The sequence below is a fragment of the Marmota monax genome, unplaced genomic scaffold (assembly GCF_021218885.2).
Source record: "Marmota monax isolate L192 unplaced genomic scaffold, Marmota_monax_Labrador192_F-V1.1 WCK01_AAM20220418_F8-fsc00021, whole genome shotgun sequence".
Lineage (NCBI taxonomy): Eukaryota > Metazoa > Chordata > Mammalia > Rodentia > Sciuridae > Marmota > Marmota monax.
Window position 1 is genome coordinate 11,433,864 of NW_026695228.1, and position 15,892 is coordinate 11,449,755.

The window sequence follows — 15,892 nt, forward strand, 5'->3', positions numbered from 1 at the left end:
GGCTGAATGAGCTGCGGTCAGTCGAAAACAGGGAAGGTGACGTCAGTTTACCAACATGGTGGCTGCTGGCCTCCTCTGTGGTCTGACCCGTGTGGAGAACCGAGATGGACCGCTTCCTTCCCCCGTCTCGAACCCAGAATTCAGCCCTGAGTACGGTGCTTGCGCGTCTGGCAGAAACTGCAGCACTGTAACCCTGCGTCTCTATCCCAGCGCACGCTGCAGACTCTAGCCGCGGGGCGATTTGCTGAATAAGCAGTGTTACCCTCCGTGCGACAAACCTCTCGCGTTTGAGTCCCCGTAGCCGATCCTTGTGCGATGGAAATCCTTCCTCCAGGTTCCGGAGCACCCCACTATTGCTGGAAATTCCTAACAAAATATCCTTTAGCCGTCCTGACTTGTCATACTCCCACACAGTGAAGCAGCACACGGGGGCAATGCACTCCCCTCGCCGCCATCTTCTCCCCAAACCTTTTTGTATATTGTATATTATTCTTTAATTTAAAAGTTTAAAAGATGGGTGCAAAAGAGTATCAAGTAAAGGAGTGTTTATGGCAAAAAGCATTAATAGAAACAGAAATATTTCATGATAAAAGAATCAATCCACAAAGAATATTCAAACAAACGTGGCGTCTATTCTAATTTCACTTCTTTGTTGCTTTCCACTTCAGTCACTATATTGTTCATTTCTACAATTTATAGCTGTCAGTTTTTAAGTTTGTGTCTGAGGAGTTACATTTTTTCATCTCTGAACATTCTGAACCCATGCCGTGTACTCTTCAGGGAGCTCCATCACTACTTATTCATTGATGGCAACCCTCCATTTATTGATTCTGCACTTATATCCTTTTGTTTCTTCACATGCTCAGTAATTTTTACTTACAAGTTTCTTTTCATTGAAGTTTGTCTTCCCTAGAAAACCCTAGAGGTTTGCATTGTTGTGGCAACTATGCTTTGAATTCATTTAGTGTTTGCTTCCACCAAGACTTTAGCAGGATTCCCAGGTTTTTATACTTGTTGCTGGGTTTGGGGCTTGCTTTCATGAGACTGAGTTTTCTGCCCATGTTCTGGGGGCCTAGTCCAGTCCTGAGCTCCTTCACACTCACCATGTACAATCCCTCACACCACAGGCTCATATGCTCTGGTAAATTATGAGCAGCATCCCATGTCAGGGGTGGGGAATATCATAGGATAAGGGGGCTTGGTCTCTTAGTGGTGGAAATATATAAGCCATTGAAAGATGAAGATGAGATGAGAATTTCACATAGCTAGTAATCAGTGACCAAAGAAATGAGAGTCCCAGAGTTCACAGGTATCTGCATGTACCATCACAAGTTCTAGCATTACTTACCTGTCTTTGCACACAGGGAGACCCTTGCTGACATGTTTCATACTATTTAGTGTATCAGAAAAATGTCAGATTTGTGGGAGAGATAATTTATTAATGATATCTAATTTCATAGAATTTTGGCATTTAATTGTCAATGTTACACTAAGACACCTGTATGGTAAGAGTAATGTGTGAGATCCCAGGGTCTCGCTATCCTGGCTCCATGAGAACAGATAGGCTTTTCTATCCTCCTCCTCAGAAGCTCCTTAGGAATTAGATCAGAGATACTCCTTACAAGTTCATAATCTTCCAACAAACTGGGCAAGAGTGGAGGAGATGATTCAGGTACTGACCTCAGGAACTTCCTTGCCCAGGGAAAGATGGTGTCAGAGCCTGACTCTAGGGCTTTCCAGTCTGGCTAATGAATGAGAAGTGCTGGTCCCAACTTGTCTAGCCCCATGCTGGCTGTGGAGGGAAGATTCACCCAGGGCTGTTGGGACTATGACCTAGGGTGTGGGGCTTATCTCAGAGATCAGATAGACTGGAACCCCTAGGAAGGCATTCTCCAGGATGAGGACTGAGATTTGAAAATATCAAAGGAAAACAAATGAGAAAGCCCTGTGTAATGGGACAAATGGGAGAAGTTCTCATCATTCCTCTCCATTCTGCCCCTGCATGAAGTGCCTATTCTCACCTTGCATTTGAGCTAGGAGCCAAGTACACTGACAGATGTCGAGGCAGAAGGATTGGTTGATACAGAGGCACAGTCAGTCTCACCCTTGCTCTACCTCTAGCACACAGAGACATTGCCCACCCTACCCCCCACACCATCTAGAGAGCGCTTCACTGTCCCTGAGTTTAGCCAAAGACACACTCAGGAATCTGAGGAGCCTATCTAACCCCTTTCTCTAGGCCAGGGCTTCTGGGTTCTCTGATATAGCCAACTTGGACCTAGCCATCTCAAGACCAACATGGTACCTTTATTGGAATGAATCACAGCCAAGCTCCCCTAGAAGGGGCCATTTTTTTTATCTCAAGGGCTGGCCTCAGAGCAAGACTGATCCTGCCCCCTCCCACTGGGCTGGGCCTGGAATTCATGGCCTGGAAACCACAGTCTCATACCCAGCCACTCATTTCCAACCCGAGATAGTCTGGGGCCTGGCCCTCAGGAAACCTGACTGTCTGTTTTCTCTTCTCTGGATTTCTTCAAGCTAGCGTTGGAGTAATAGTTTGAGTCCATTCTCAGAATCTGGGCATTGTGAATGGTATTCTTTGCCACTTCCTCAGACATATCATCAGGTGTGTCCTCATCGTTCCTCCTCTTCTTGAAACTGCTGTCAGAATGCTGAAGGGAATCTTTCTGTAAGCTGAGACAAAGTGGCTACTTTGAGGCACCTTCAGCCATGCCAGGCTTTGCACTCTGGGAAATGGGGCTTTCTCACTTCCATATGCCCAGGAGGGACCCTTGCCTCCCGGAACAGGCTGGTTCTATCTCCCTGCCCCAGCTAGACCCCTTCCCTTTGCTAGCACTTACTGAGCATCTGCCATATACCAGAACTGCCTCCAACTGCTCTATATGGGTTTAATCCTCTCAAAATCCCTATGGAAGAGGAAGTCTGGACTACACGGCTTTACCTCTCTGTGCTTCAATTTCCTCATCTGCAAAAGGGTAACAGGTCCCACTTCACATCTTGTTCATTTGAGGACAAAATGAGAGAAGGTACACATGGAATGAGACCTGGCACATGGTAAATATGCAATGAGTGTTTGCTCTAGTTATTACTATGTTCTTGTGCACATACTAGGAAGTATTAGCACAAAAAATTGAAATCCAGGCTCTCTGGCTGCAGAACCCACATTCTCCACTGCTCTGCTCTGTTGTTCATTATATTTCCCTTCTCTACTACAGTGGGGCAACCTCCTATCCACATTTCAGGTTCTACATAAATATCAGTTCCTCTGTGACATTCCTCAACTCCTAAGATAAAGTTCTTCCTTCCCTGGGCTGTTACAATAGGTCCTATACATCCACGGTCAGAGACCACTCATGATAACTGTTTGCATATCTACCTCCCTATAAACTATGGTTTCTCAAAGGTGAGAACCTTTGACCTCTGATACCCAGCCTTTGGACAATTCCTTACACTGGTGGTCCAATAAAAGTCTAAGGAGATGGGGAGAGAAGGAGAAGAGTAGAAAGGAAGACAAGAGGAAAGCCAGAGGCAGCAACTCCTACAGTATAGAGCAGAGGATACTATAGGACCTCAAGTGACCTCTGCTCCTCACTGCTGCTCAGCTCCCCTCAGGTCCAGGGAGACAGTGATGAACTCTGTTGACCCAAATCCCCAGAAGAGATGGTTCTGCCAATTATGACAAATCTTATCCAGGGGACACTTAGGGAATCAGAGACCAGAACTGCCTAAGGAGATATGGAGTGGAGCTCAGTTCCCAAATGGGGTCCTGGGTTGTTGGGGCTAAGAGTACAAAATCATTAATCAAGGCTGGGTTCTTTAATCCAGAATCATTAATCAAGGCTACTCCCTTGAGGGAGTAGGGACTCAGACAGAAAAGGAGAGTTATTCAGAAAGACAATTCCAAGTCAGTCCCCTGTGTCTGGGGAGGGAAAGATGCCAAGGTACCTCTGGAGTATCTCTGGAGAGCAGTGCTCCAGTCCAGACAGGCAAATGAAGCCGGGAAGAAGAGAGCCAGGCGGGGTAGGAGCTGTCAGAGGCTGGGCTGGACCTCAATGAGTGGCAGTACCTATAGATCTGGGAACACTGCTATGGACATAGGGCGTTCCTGTTATCCCAGGCCCTCTGGCCAAGGGGCCAGGATGGACAGTGCCTGACATATTCTCACTGCCAAGGGCAGTCTCATACACTTACCTTGCTCTTGAAAATTGCTCCATACTGTCAGAGAGGAGCTGGTTTTGTGTTTCCGGCAGCAGGGCGGAAAAACACAAGGCTGCGATAGAGGAGATGAAGCAGAGAAAAATGGGCAGGAGGGCTGGGAGCTGGCTGATGATCATCAGGGACAAGATGGCTCCACCTGATGAGGCCAGAGACACCAGCCCCAGACCTGTAGACCTGAAAAGTGGCAAGGAGAGCTGGTCTGGAAGGCTCGTCAGGCCCACAGACCAGGTAAGATAGGGGAGAAGCTACCTGGTGCTCCACACCCTTCAGTCTCCACCCATCCCAGCTCATTGGGTGGCTAGGGGGGAGTTTAGTTCTCCATGAATTTCAAGTAGGTAGTAATTCTAGCCTTCTTTTATGGGTATCAGGAGTAAGAGAGGTAAGAACCACAGGGTACTGTGTGGATGTGCAGGGAGCCGTTCTGGGTATACAGGAAGACATAGCTGCTGTCACGGAGAGCTCTTGCAGGGTCGGGGCTGAGCCTCAGGTGGCCCAAACACATTCCATCCAGTGAGTTGTGAGGTGGAGACTGGAGTCAGACCCACCCAACCTGGAACCCAGCTCTACCACTTGCTGTGTCTCACCTACAACAAGTACCCTTATCTCTTTGCTTTAATTGTTTAAAACATGGTTAATGGTGGCATTTGGGAGATCTTTTGAGGACTAAGTGAGGTCATCCTTGTGAACTGCTTAGCACCAGGAGAACGCTCAATCTTAGCTGCTATATTAATATTGTCATTGTCCCATACTACCCCTCCATGGTCTCCATGGCTCCCTCATCTACCAGACCCCATACCTGACGATGGTGGGGAAGAGCTCAGCAGTGTAGAGGAAGACCACAGAGACACTGGTGGCCAGGCTGAACTGTCCAAGCACAAGCACCAAGATTATGGCGGATTTTAGACCTGTGTCCAGAAAACACAGCTACCTAAGGCTGAGGCCATCTTCCCCTCAGTGCCCATCAATCCTTGATCCCTCACAGAAAGCATCTGAGCAATCCACCCCTACCACCTGGTCAGCTGTCCAGCAGACTCAGGCACTCTGTCCAAGGAGGATCAATCTGTAGAGGCCCAGCCAGGCCAGAAGTTAGCATATCTGCTGTAGGAGAATTGACCAGGAAGTCGGAGATACTACACTGGAAACCCAAAGGCCCCTCAGGCCACCCACCACCTTGCTGGGCCGAGCCCCCATATCTCTGCCTTTAGGGCTGTCTTTATTCTACATCCTCAAACAGCTGTAGCTTACCATACCCCACCCACCTGCTCCTTGGCCATCACTTGCACTAGGCTTCCCACTCAGGGTTCCCATCTGTGCTCTGCAAGGTGACCTGGGCAAGGATGTTTGGTCCCTGGGGTCTGCATGGCTGGGATTGGTCCTAAACACTCCAGGATGCCTGCCTATGGCAGCTAGACATGTGCTCTGAAGGAGAAACAAAAGACTCAGCATCTGGGGGAGTGTCCCTCAGCAAGTGCAGTGGGGCTGGAGCCCTTGTTCACTGCCTGCCAGGTTACCAGCTCTTCCCTGTCACCCCCCTGCAGGGTCCTGCTCCAGCTCCACTTCCCACCTTTCTTGACTCTGGGATGAAATCAAGATTGACAACTTTTCTCTATTAGGGAGTCTGTTCCTAGGTGCTCTCATGTGGGAGACTGACTAGCACGTGACCGTGTCTGACTCCCCTGCTGACTAGTGTGGCATCTGGTGGTCACACTGTAATCTGGATAGCCCCGGTCTTCTAGGGTGCGAGCAACTGTGTCTTCGTGCATGGGCGTGCCTTCCTATATCCCCATGGGTTGAGCTACGCTCACCTGTTCCTTTGTAATATTACCCCTTGCCCTGTTTGGGATAGAATGTTCATGAAGCTAGAGAGAGAGAGAGAGAGAGAGAGAGAGAGAGAGAGAGAGAGAGCACACACACACACACATGCTGACCCCTTTTATTGAGGAGAAGCTATTCAAATGAGGCAAGGGATCAGTTTTAAGGGGGCTGAGTCTAGCTTCATGATGTCCACTGTCAGTAGGTTAGCTGACATCTAGGAAGGCCACACCCAAGGACAACAGTAAGAGAAAGGGACACACAAAAGGCATTTCCATGGAACATTCTATCCCAAACAGGGCAAGGGTAATATTACAAAGGAGCAGGTGAGCGTAGCTCTACCCATGGGGATATAGGAAGGCACGCCCATGCACGAAGACACAGTTGCTCGCACCCTAGAAGACTGGGGCTATCCAGATCACAGCGTGACTGCCAGATGCTGCACCAGTCAGCAGGAGAGTCAGACACAGTCATGTGCTAGTTGGCCTCCCATACTCTCACAATCTAAGAACTTTAAATGTTTCTGCTTTTTTTTTTTTTTAAACCACCAAGCAGTAGAAATCTAATCATAAATTTGTTCAACCATTTTGATTTAGTCCATCAACATCTGCCAACATTTGGGAGGGGAAGAATCTCAACAGAGGACATACAATTCCAGCACCCAGAGAAAGGGAGGAAGCACCAGGAAGGGCAGACCCCAGATATTGCCTTCCCTGCCTGGGCCCCAGTCGCTGAAGGGGCTTCCTGGGGTCAGCAATTCCAAGCAGGTGTATACTGACCCTGCAGTCCTGTGTGCTGCAACCCAAGATCCTGGGACATGTTCATTGTCTACGGCTCTTTGAAATATTGAAAATACTGCTAGCTATCCCCTTCCTCCTTTGGGTTGCATTTGTGCACAATTTTTAGTGAATAGGTTATTCCTGAAGTCACAGATAACAACATGTAGTTCCCAATCAGAGGGGCTATAAATGAGAGGCAGAGCCTGGGATAGCAACTGGAGGAGTATCTGTCTTCATTCATTCACATTGAACCACTAGATCTGCTTCTGATGTGGGCTGGAATCAGGTGGTGAAGGTGGTCTGCCCTCCCACATAGGGATGATTTCTCTGAACAGCACACCCTCCTCTCTAAGGCCTCTGAGAGTGTATGGGTGTCCTGTCTTGAGGACTCCCACTTGCAACCTGATCCTTAGGGGCTAGGCCTCCTCAGGGTGGGTAAGCTGTGCCTGCAGAAAGCTAAATCCTGTGTGCCTAGCTGGCTGGCCAGGATAGGAGCCAGCAGAGGGGTTTTGAGGAAGCAGGAAAGTTGGAGGTGGCCTATCCGGGCAGGGTGGGCTATACCTTGGGGGAGGAAAAGCATAAGAAAGCACATGAAGGCGGTTTGGATGAGAATCACAGCCAGGCTCCATTTCCTCCCCATCTGTTCAAGGAGAACGATGCTGCACAGCCGGGCGGGCACCTCCAAGATACCAGGGATCGCCTGTCTGAAGTGGATGCTCACTCCAAAATCTCTCAACTTGAGACTCAGTGTAAAATAGCTGTAACTGATGGTAAGCCTGGAACACACATGCAGAGAGAGATGGCGCCAGGAACAGAGTCAGAGGCTGAGCAGAGAGGGGCAGGGTAGGATTGGAGAAAAGAAATAAGCACAGGGACCTGCAAGAAGCGTCCCCCTAGGCCCTGCTCCTCTTGCAGCCTGACCCTCCCCTATAGCCCTCCCAAGAGCTCGAGGCTGGAATATCAGTTTTCTATCCCTGCCAGCCAGCCCTAAATACTCACCACACGCAGCCCATCACCAAGGTCACCTTACAGAGGTATCTATTGCTGTAGAAGTCTAGGACAGAGGCCTTAGTCACCTTCTTTCCAGGCAGCTGCAGCTACAGGACAAACAGGAACAGCCAGAGGAAGGCCTGAGACCCCCAGCAGGCTCCCCACCCCCACAGGATCCACAATGCTCACCCTATCCCCAACAGCACTTAAGCTGGCTCTGGCCTTGCCCTGTTATCATCATTCACCTGGAAGGATGAGGGTCTTCCCCCAGCCCACTGCCTGGCCCCACTCCTGCCCCAAACCTCTTACCTCTTCCAGCAGGTTGAGAGGAATGGTCTTCTTGTTGACCTCAGCGGCGTAGCACAACACCTCCTTGGCCTCTTTCACCTTTCCTTTCATCATCAGCCACCGTGGGGACTCTGGGAGAATCCTGTGTTGCCCACCCCTCTTCTTGTCATTCCAGGATGCCCCAGAGAGCCAAGATGACCCCATCCTAGCCTCGGCTGTGGCCATCTTGCTCCAGCACGAGGTGACTGAGGTGCCTCCAAGGTCACTGCCAACCTCAGGATGCCCTCTGACCCTCCCTGGCAGTCAGTCCTTCCTCTAAGATACACACAGCCCCCACAGCTGCTCAGTGACACCCAGTCACTTGCTGCCTTCACCCTCAGTCATCTCTAAGAGCTCTCTTCTTTCCTACCTCAGGGGTTGTCCCCATCTGCCCACATGTGCCGAGGAATGTCTTCCATGCCCATATCCTCTGTGAGATCCCTCCTTGTCACGGGGTTCTTGCTATTCCCTCTCTGTCTCCTTAACAGCCTGGAGAGTATGGGGGAGGGGCCAGGACCCTGGATCTGACCCAAGAGCCGAGCACCCTACCTGGGTGAATGGAGGGGTGAGTGAACCTCTCTGCTGTGTCCCATCTCTCCCCTGTCACACCTTGCTGTCTTTGACCTCAGACTACCTTGCCACACTCTTTTTTCCTAATCCTCTTTGGCTGTCAGAATTCACACAGGTTCCCAGCTAAAGCACAGATGAAGTTCTGGGAATTATGCTCTGCGCCTTTGTATCATCTTGTTTAATCTCTACCCAGCCCTGGACCTATGTGATAATCCCATTTGATTCTCAGCCTCAAGGAGTAAGGACTTGGCCCAGGTCACAGAGGCAGAGCTGGTAAAACCTGGGTCCCTGTCTAAGGCATTCTCTACAGAGCTGTGCCACTGCCCTCTACCCACTTCTCACACTGTCACTGCCTCCAGAGCCTGGACTCTGTGGCTGATTGTTGAAAATACACCCAGGACCCTGGAGACCACTTTATCTACGCTGCTCCTACCCTCTTCCAGCAGGGTCCAGCAATTAGGCATTCTTTTCTACTGTAAGACTATGGAACTGTCCTGGTGAAAGCCCCTATGGCTTCAAAGAAGATAGGGGATTCGATGGCATGCCCACTAGAAAATAAGAATTTAAAAAATCAACTCTCAAGGACAGAGAGAATGGGAAAGGACACAGTAGGAGAAAGATAACAGTGAAATGAAGCTTAAAAGTGGATAAGAGAACTTCTGACTGAGCCAACTGAGTGGTCTGAATGTCTATGTCCTCCAAATTCACAAATTGAATCTTTTCCCCAGTGCAAGAGTAGTAAGAGCTGGGACCTTAAGGAGACAACGAGGTTACATGGGCAGCACCCTCATGAATGGGATTAGTAGCCTCATAAAAGAGGCCCAAAGGGAGCTTGCTTGTCCCTTCTGCCATGGGCAAACACATAGATGGTTCTTTTCCATGAGAAACAGGCCCCAACCAGACACCAAATCTGCTGGGTCTTAATCTCAGGCTTCCCAGCCTCCAAAGCTGAAGTGAGAAGCTTATGTTTATAAACTAGTCTAAAGTATTTTTGCAGCCTGACAGACTGACATCCAAGCACAGCCTGTGTTATATGGAATGCTGTGGGAGATACAGTGGACTGTCCTGGCCCTACAGGACTCTGAGCACCCAGTTCCCACAAATGGGACTATTCGTTCCCCCTGCATTGTGCACCTAGAACATAAGGAAGGCCAAGGAATCAAACACAGAGCAGGGGCAAGGGCCAAGGACAGATACAGGAGTTAAGAGAAAGTTCTCACAATGACAGCTAGAGTCCCAGCCACAAGTTTCAGTGGGGAGCACAGCAGCTGGAGCCTGGCCATGGTCCAGCTTTGGGATCCTCCGAGAACCAGCAGCCGCCCAACAGGAGTGATTCTCAGAGTGTGGTCATCAGCGCAGCCTGAGGAATGCAGATTCTCAGGCGTCACCTGGGCTTGCAAATGCAGAAACTGAGAGAGATGTCCAGCCCCTACCCCCACATCTTAACAAGCTTCCATATGATGCTGATGTTCTACACAGATTTAAGATCCATTTCCCTAAAGGTCACCAGCCACTTAGCTGCTCCTCATGATTTCCCTTTAGTTCCTTAGTGACTCTCTTAAATATAAAGGAATGACCCAGGATGGCTGGATATTGAAGAAAACCTCCCAAGTTTAAGAGGATGCAAACCAATCAAACATAAAAGAAAAGAATAATCCAGAAGGACATAGATAATATGGAGAATGGGAGCTGGGCGCAGTGGCGCACACCTGTAATCCCTGCAGCTTGGGAGGCCGAGACAGGAGAATCTCGAGTTCAAAGTCAGCCTCAGCAATGGCAAGGCACTAAGCAACTCAGTGTAGACCCTGTCTCTAATAAAATACAAAATAGGTGCCCTGGTACAAAAAAAAAAAAAAAAAAGATAATGTAGGGAATGGGGGGGGGGAAGAAAATTAAATTCTAACTTGTATTCTTCAAGAACATCTGAGATGTTTTGCAATTTCATATTCATGAAGTTTCAAATGCTACTGAGAAAAAGAAATCAGAGAATAAGGAATCACAGTGTAACCAAATGGTAAGTGAACTTTTCTGTTCTGGGATTTCAGCAGCAGCTCCCAAATCTGGGAACAATGGACAAAAAACCCTCACATTCTAAAGATACATTAGGGAGAGGAGTTGCTAAAAAAAGAGAGAGATAAAAAAGCCACATGATGCAGTGGACCAGTGGCCGTTCATGGAAGTGAAAGGGTCTTGAATATCTTCTCTACCCCATGTTCTCATCCACTCCAGCCAGGCCCAGGGGAGTCCAAGCAAACTCCATAGGTAGATTTGGGATTCTTTTCCAGAAAGGGGGTCTTGCTCTCCCACTCTCTGGCTGGAGTTAGAAACTTGAGGTCTTGCCCTGGTACTCTAGATAGTGAGAGGGTTTGTGGGAGGACAAACAAGTGTCTCCTGAAGTTCGAGGGCTACACAAACTTAGAGAATGGTGTCATCTCTTATCTGGCTAAGAGGAAGGCAGTAAGTTGGTGAGAGCCACCGTGGCGGGGGGTGGGGGGCTGAGGGACAGTAAGATTTTTGGCCAAGTGAACCCTGCAGTCTTGCAGGCATGTCATGTGCCAGGGTGAGGAGACTTCTACAGGAAGAAGGTGTGGATTGAACTGCCAGCAACAGGAGTTGGGGCAGGGGATCACAAAGAATGCAAGACCATTAGAAAACGCCAATGCTCAGAAGATCCACTGGAAATCTGAACATCTTTCCTCCAGAGGATACTGACAGCTCATCACAGCTCCTGTCACGCAAGTGTTTGGTCTCTTTTCTCTGATGCCCCATCCCCTTCCTAGAACCTGGAAAATCAAAGCAGGAAGAGGATGGTGAGGAATGATCTCATTGCCTTAGGCCACTAGCCTGAGCAGGGGCCAGGGAGCTGCTGAGGATTTGATACAAGCTGAGGTTTCAAGTTGGATTGAACTGGATTTTTTAGTGTCTGAAATTAAGTCTTTATTATCAAAATGAGACTTATTCTAGTAACTAAGAATGACTAGAAAGAGATAGTATCTGCCCAAAATATTGCCACATGTCAGGGAAGGGACAGCTGGTGGGACATGTCTAAAGACTGTAGATGAAAAAAACATCTCCCAGAGAATTCAACCCATTAAAAACTCCAGTGCTCTGAGTGCGTAGGGCTACTAAGACATCTACCAGCAGAAAGAGCTAAGAGTTCAGAGTGATGGCTTCTAAGAAAGGAACCAGGGACTATGATAGGGAGAGGACACCAGAAACTTATTTTTTATTGCAAACCTTTTTGCATTATTTAGTTTGTAATCATATTCTTCTGTTACATTAATTAACATTTCCAAAAATGTTTTTTAGGTCAAGTTATGCATGAACCTCAGTTTCCCAGCTACAAGATGAAGACATGGCACCTGGCATCAGATGGTTCCCACATTCCTTTAGGCATCTCAAGGACTGGCAAAACTGGTCTCTAGCTTCTACAGAACTGGGAAAGCCCCTGAGCTACATCCATGCTCTCCCTCCTAACTAGTAACCCCAACTCCTATAATCCATTCTGTGTATAGCGCAGTAGTTAAAACACACAGAGGCTTTGGAGCCAGATAAACTGAGTTAAAATCCCAGGTCCCCCACTTTTGAGTCATGTGACCTTGGACAAATTATTTGAAGCCTCAGTTATCTACCCTAATGCTCATCTTTCAGGGTTATCAAGATTAAATGTGCCAGGCATGGTGGTACACGCCTGTAATCCCAGCAGCTTGGGAGGCTAAAGCAGGAGGATCGCAAGTTCAAAGCCAGCCTCAGCAATAGCAAAGCATTAAGCAACTCACTGAGACCCTGTCTCTAAATAAAATATAAAATAGGGCTGGGGATGTGGTTCAGTGGCTGAGTGTCCCTGAGTTCAATCCCCAGTACCAAAAAAAAAAAAAAAAAAAGATTAAATGTGGTAATTTCAATATTAAATTTGGAGATTTCTTCACACAGAACTATCTAACCCTTAACAAGTGAGTTATCTCATCTCCCCTCCTCTCACCTCTATGGCCTTCTGTTCCTTTACTTTACCCACTGCCCACCATCAACAGTGCCCTCTCATTCCTGCTTCACTCCCCTCCTAACCCCTCCAAGCTTTGATCCACCCATGGTCCCTTCATAGCTCCAGTCTCTCAGGGGCCTGTCTGTGCCTCCTACAATGGAAAACCCCAGACACCCTCTCCTGCCTGCCTCCGCTGCCCATGCACACCATCCCCTCCCCCTCTCCCAAATCAGCTGTTTCCCAGGTGGCTCCTTTCCTTCCACTTCTACTCACTTATTTCCACTCCTGCCATTCTATTGAAGTCACCTCAAGAAGGTCATCAAGGCCAGCCTGCCCTTCCTCACTCCCCTCTCCTGCCTTGACCCTGACCATTCCCTGACCTTGAGCTTTGTCCTTTAGCACTCTTCCTCCTGGTCTCCCCATATCTCTCTGACATCTTTTTAGGGTGTCCTCTGAGGGGAAGGTGAGCACTGGGGTTCCAGAGGCTCTGCTCCTCATCTCCTCCACATGCATCTTTCCCAGGGGAGCACTGCCATTCCCACATGAGGACCCCCCACACCCTCCGTCTGTGCCCATCAGACCCAGCCTCATGAATGCCCTGAACTCATTTGCTCACCAAATGTAGGAGATGAGGGGGAACACGGGTACCGCGCCCACCAGAAACAGCATCCGCCAGTGGGGAAGGTTGTAGGCGAGCCCCGTCAGGAACATGATCCCCACAGAGAAAAAGCAGTGCTCCAGGATGACGGCATGGGCCCGGTGTTCCCCCACAAGCCACTCAGTGACTGTACGGAAGTAAAAGGACAAAATGGTGCTCAGCTCAGGGTCCCTGGGGCTGCCCCCGATCCCTGGCATGTCAACAGTGGCTCTTCGACCTTTTTATGACTTAACTCCATCCTGTTGGCTTCCAGTAGGTTGGTGCCAGCCCACCCTTGCTCCCTGAAGTCCAAGACACCCCTCAAAACTAGACAGACCACTTCTGTGAATCCCCACCAGGGCACATGCTGGGCTTCCTAATACACACCTGCCTTCCATCTCTTCTCACCCTGTTGCCTCTACCCTTGCTGCCTGATCAGTGCCTATTCCGGGAACTGTGTGCCTCACATGGCCTGTCTCATAGCCAGGCAAGGAATCACTATCTTGCCTTAGAGCACATTAGTGTTTTGTTCACCTGAACATGTTCCCTCTGTCAGGCTTCCAATAAGAAGTCTTTTGCCAGAGAAACTGGAGCATACCAGGAATTGCAGGTATAAGAGTCTAGGCACCAAACCTTATGAGGGTAGGATATAAATGTATGCAGACTGGGGACTTTTAATACCACCTCGCCTGCATTGAAATCCAGCTCCTTACTCCTGTAGGACCCTGAGAAAGTTGGTTAACTCTGAGATGAAATATCTTCTTCAGCTAAAGGAATGATAGAATAGTGCCTACCAAAGAGTATTGTTGGGATGAAATGAGCCAATACAGATAAAAAGGCTCAGCAGCTCCTTGACCCTTAAGGGTTCCACATATATAAGCTGGGTTGGGGGACAGGGTACATAAGGGGAATGTGAGGGACACAGGGGACTAGAATGGAGGACAAGGGTGGAAGGGTAGTCTGAACACTGGTTCTCTGACATCTCCAGGCAGCAGGAATGGAGAGTCTTTCCACTCCTACCTTCCCTGATGAGGCCTACGTCATGTTGGCTCCCAATCCTTTTGGCTGCCAGCCCACTCTGGTCCCACTCCCACCTTGCCTGGGGTCCCTGCTCCCATCCCACTCAGCTCTTAAGGCCCAGTCTCACCTAAAGTCAGGCTGACAATGGCATAGCCCATCACAGCCTGGGAGACACCAAAGCGGAAGAACAGGTACTGGTGAAAGCTGTTCACAAAGGCTGTCCCGAAGCCAAAGAACATCAGCCCCAGCAGTGACAGTAGGATGGTAGGGTAGCGGCCCAACCTACAAGCATTGAGGGGAGGCTGCACCAAGTGCCCACCTCCCTGGCTGGCCCCCAGCTGGACACCTGAGCCAGGCTCTGAGCTGTCCCAGGCCCCCAGAGCACCCCTACCTTTGCCTCCCCAAGCCTGGGATTCTTCAACTCTGAATGCCCTCAGGTAGAAGGCGGGGCATCCCAGGGACCAGAGGGAACTCCAGGAGACTCACTTGTCACTTAATAACCCGAAGATGAGAGACCCTATCAGTTGGCCCGTCATGAACATGGTCTGCACGGTTTCCTTGTCCAGTTCCTTGCCACACACCAGGTCAAACTGGGGGTTAGATACAGGGATTGGCCACAGTCCTCTCACCCAGGATCAGCCTTTTGAATCCAGAGACTGACCCTGGCTTGGGTGGACTTACAGGCAGAGGGCACCTGTGGTAGGGGTAGGTAATTGTGTGTGCAGAGTGCCTCAGCTCCATTATGTCTGTATCTCACCCTGTGCCTAGCAGACCCTGGGAGCTAGGCCAGGAGAGAGGGACCAGAGGCACAGGCCAAGAAGTGGTATGGATAGGGAGGTAACCATGCACAGTCACAGATCACTGAAGATCCTTTCCAAAACACAGGTGCTGGTCATGTCTGTGCTGGAAAAGATCTCGGGTTATGAAACCCTGTGAGAGATACCTGAGAGAAGTTGCTTCTTTCCCATCCCTATCTTCTATGAATTCACAGGGCAGAGCCACAACCTTGGAAGCAATTCCCTGATCAGATAGAAAACTCTGCCATCCATCACCTGTCTCTATCCCCAAATGCTCTCTAGCTTCCTGTCTAAGCAAGGCATGGTCAAGGGTGGACATTAGGAATCCTGATTTTCTGTCCAGGTCCCACCTCTGCAGGGAAACTTCAAAGAATTGCTGACCCTCTTTGAGCCTCAATTTCCCCACCTGCTCAGTAAGAGTGGGCCATGTCTATAGCATGGTGTGGGGACAGCTTCAGACAACCCAGGACAAAACATACCTCACTGATCAATGATCGCCTCTTGGACTCAGGGTAGATCCATCCATCTTCGCATGGGTCTGTGATGTTGAGGCCAAACTGAATGATGGACTCCAGATCCCAGGACACGGGCAAGTACATAAGACATGTCAGGAAACTGCCATTGTGTGCTCGGGGCAGGGTCAGGTTCATTTGCTCAGCCTCTGAGAGGTTGGGGTCCAATGCCAGGATCCAGCTGGTGTTGCAATAGGGCTTCTCTTCTGAGAACACAAAGTGGTCAG

General features: G+C 49.3%; 1 protein-coding gene across 1 annotated transcript in view; it reads right to left on the bottom strand.

The window, feature by feature from the left end:
• Window positions 1–205: 205 nt before the first annotated feature.
• Window positions 206–15,892, bottom strand: part of Slc22a14 (solute carrier family 22 member 14) — a 46,113-nt gene continuing 30,426 nt past the window's right edge. The window contains exons 3-12 of the mRNA XM_046437437.2: window positions 15,633–15,871; window positions 14,843–14,946; window positions 14,484–14,638; window positions 13,316–13,484; window positions 8,130–8,250; window positions 7,830–7,927; window positions 7,392–7,606; window positions 5,036–5,144; window positions 4,213–4,413; window positions 206–2,694 (exon numbers count right to left, since the gene is read on the bottom strand). Of these exons, the coding sequence (XP_046293393.1) occupies window positions 2,493–2,694; window positions 4,213–4,413; window positions 5,036–5,144; window positions 7,392–7,606; window positions 7,830–7,927; window positions 8,130–8,250; window positions 13,316–13,484; window positions 14,484–14,638; window positions 14,843–14,946; window positions 15,633–15,871 (1,613 nt within the window). The 3' untranslated portion in view covers window positions 206–2,492. The remainder of the gene's footprint in view (window positions 2,695–4,212; window positions 4,414–5,035; window positions 5,145–7,391; window positions 7,607–7,829; window positions 7,928–8,129; window positions 8,251–13,315; window positions 13,485–14,483; window positions 14,639–14,842; window positions 14,947–15,632; window positions 15,872–15,892) is intronic.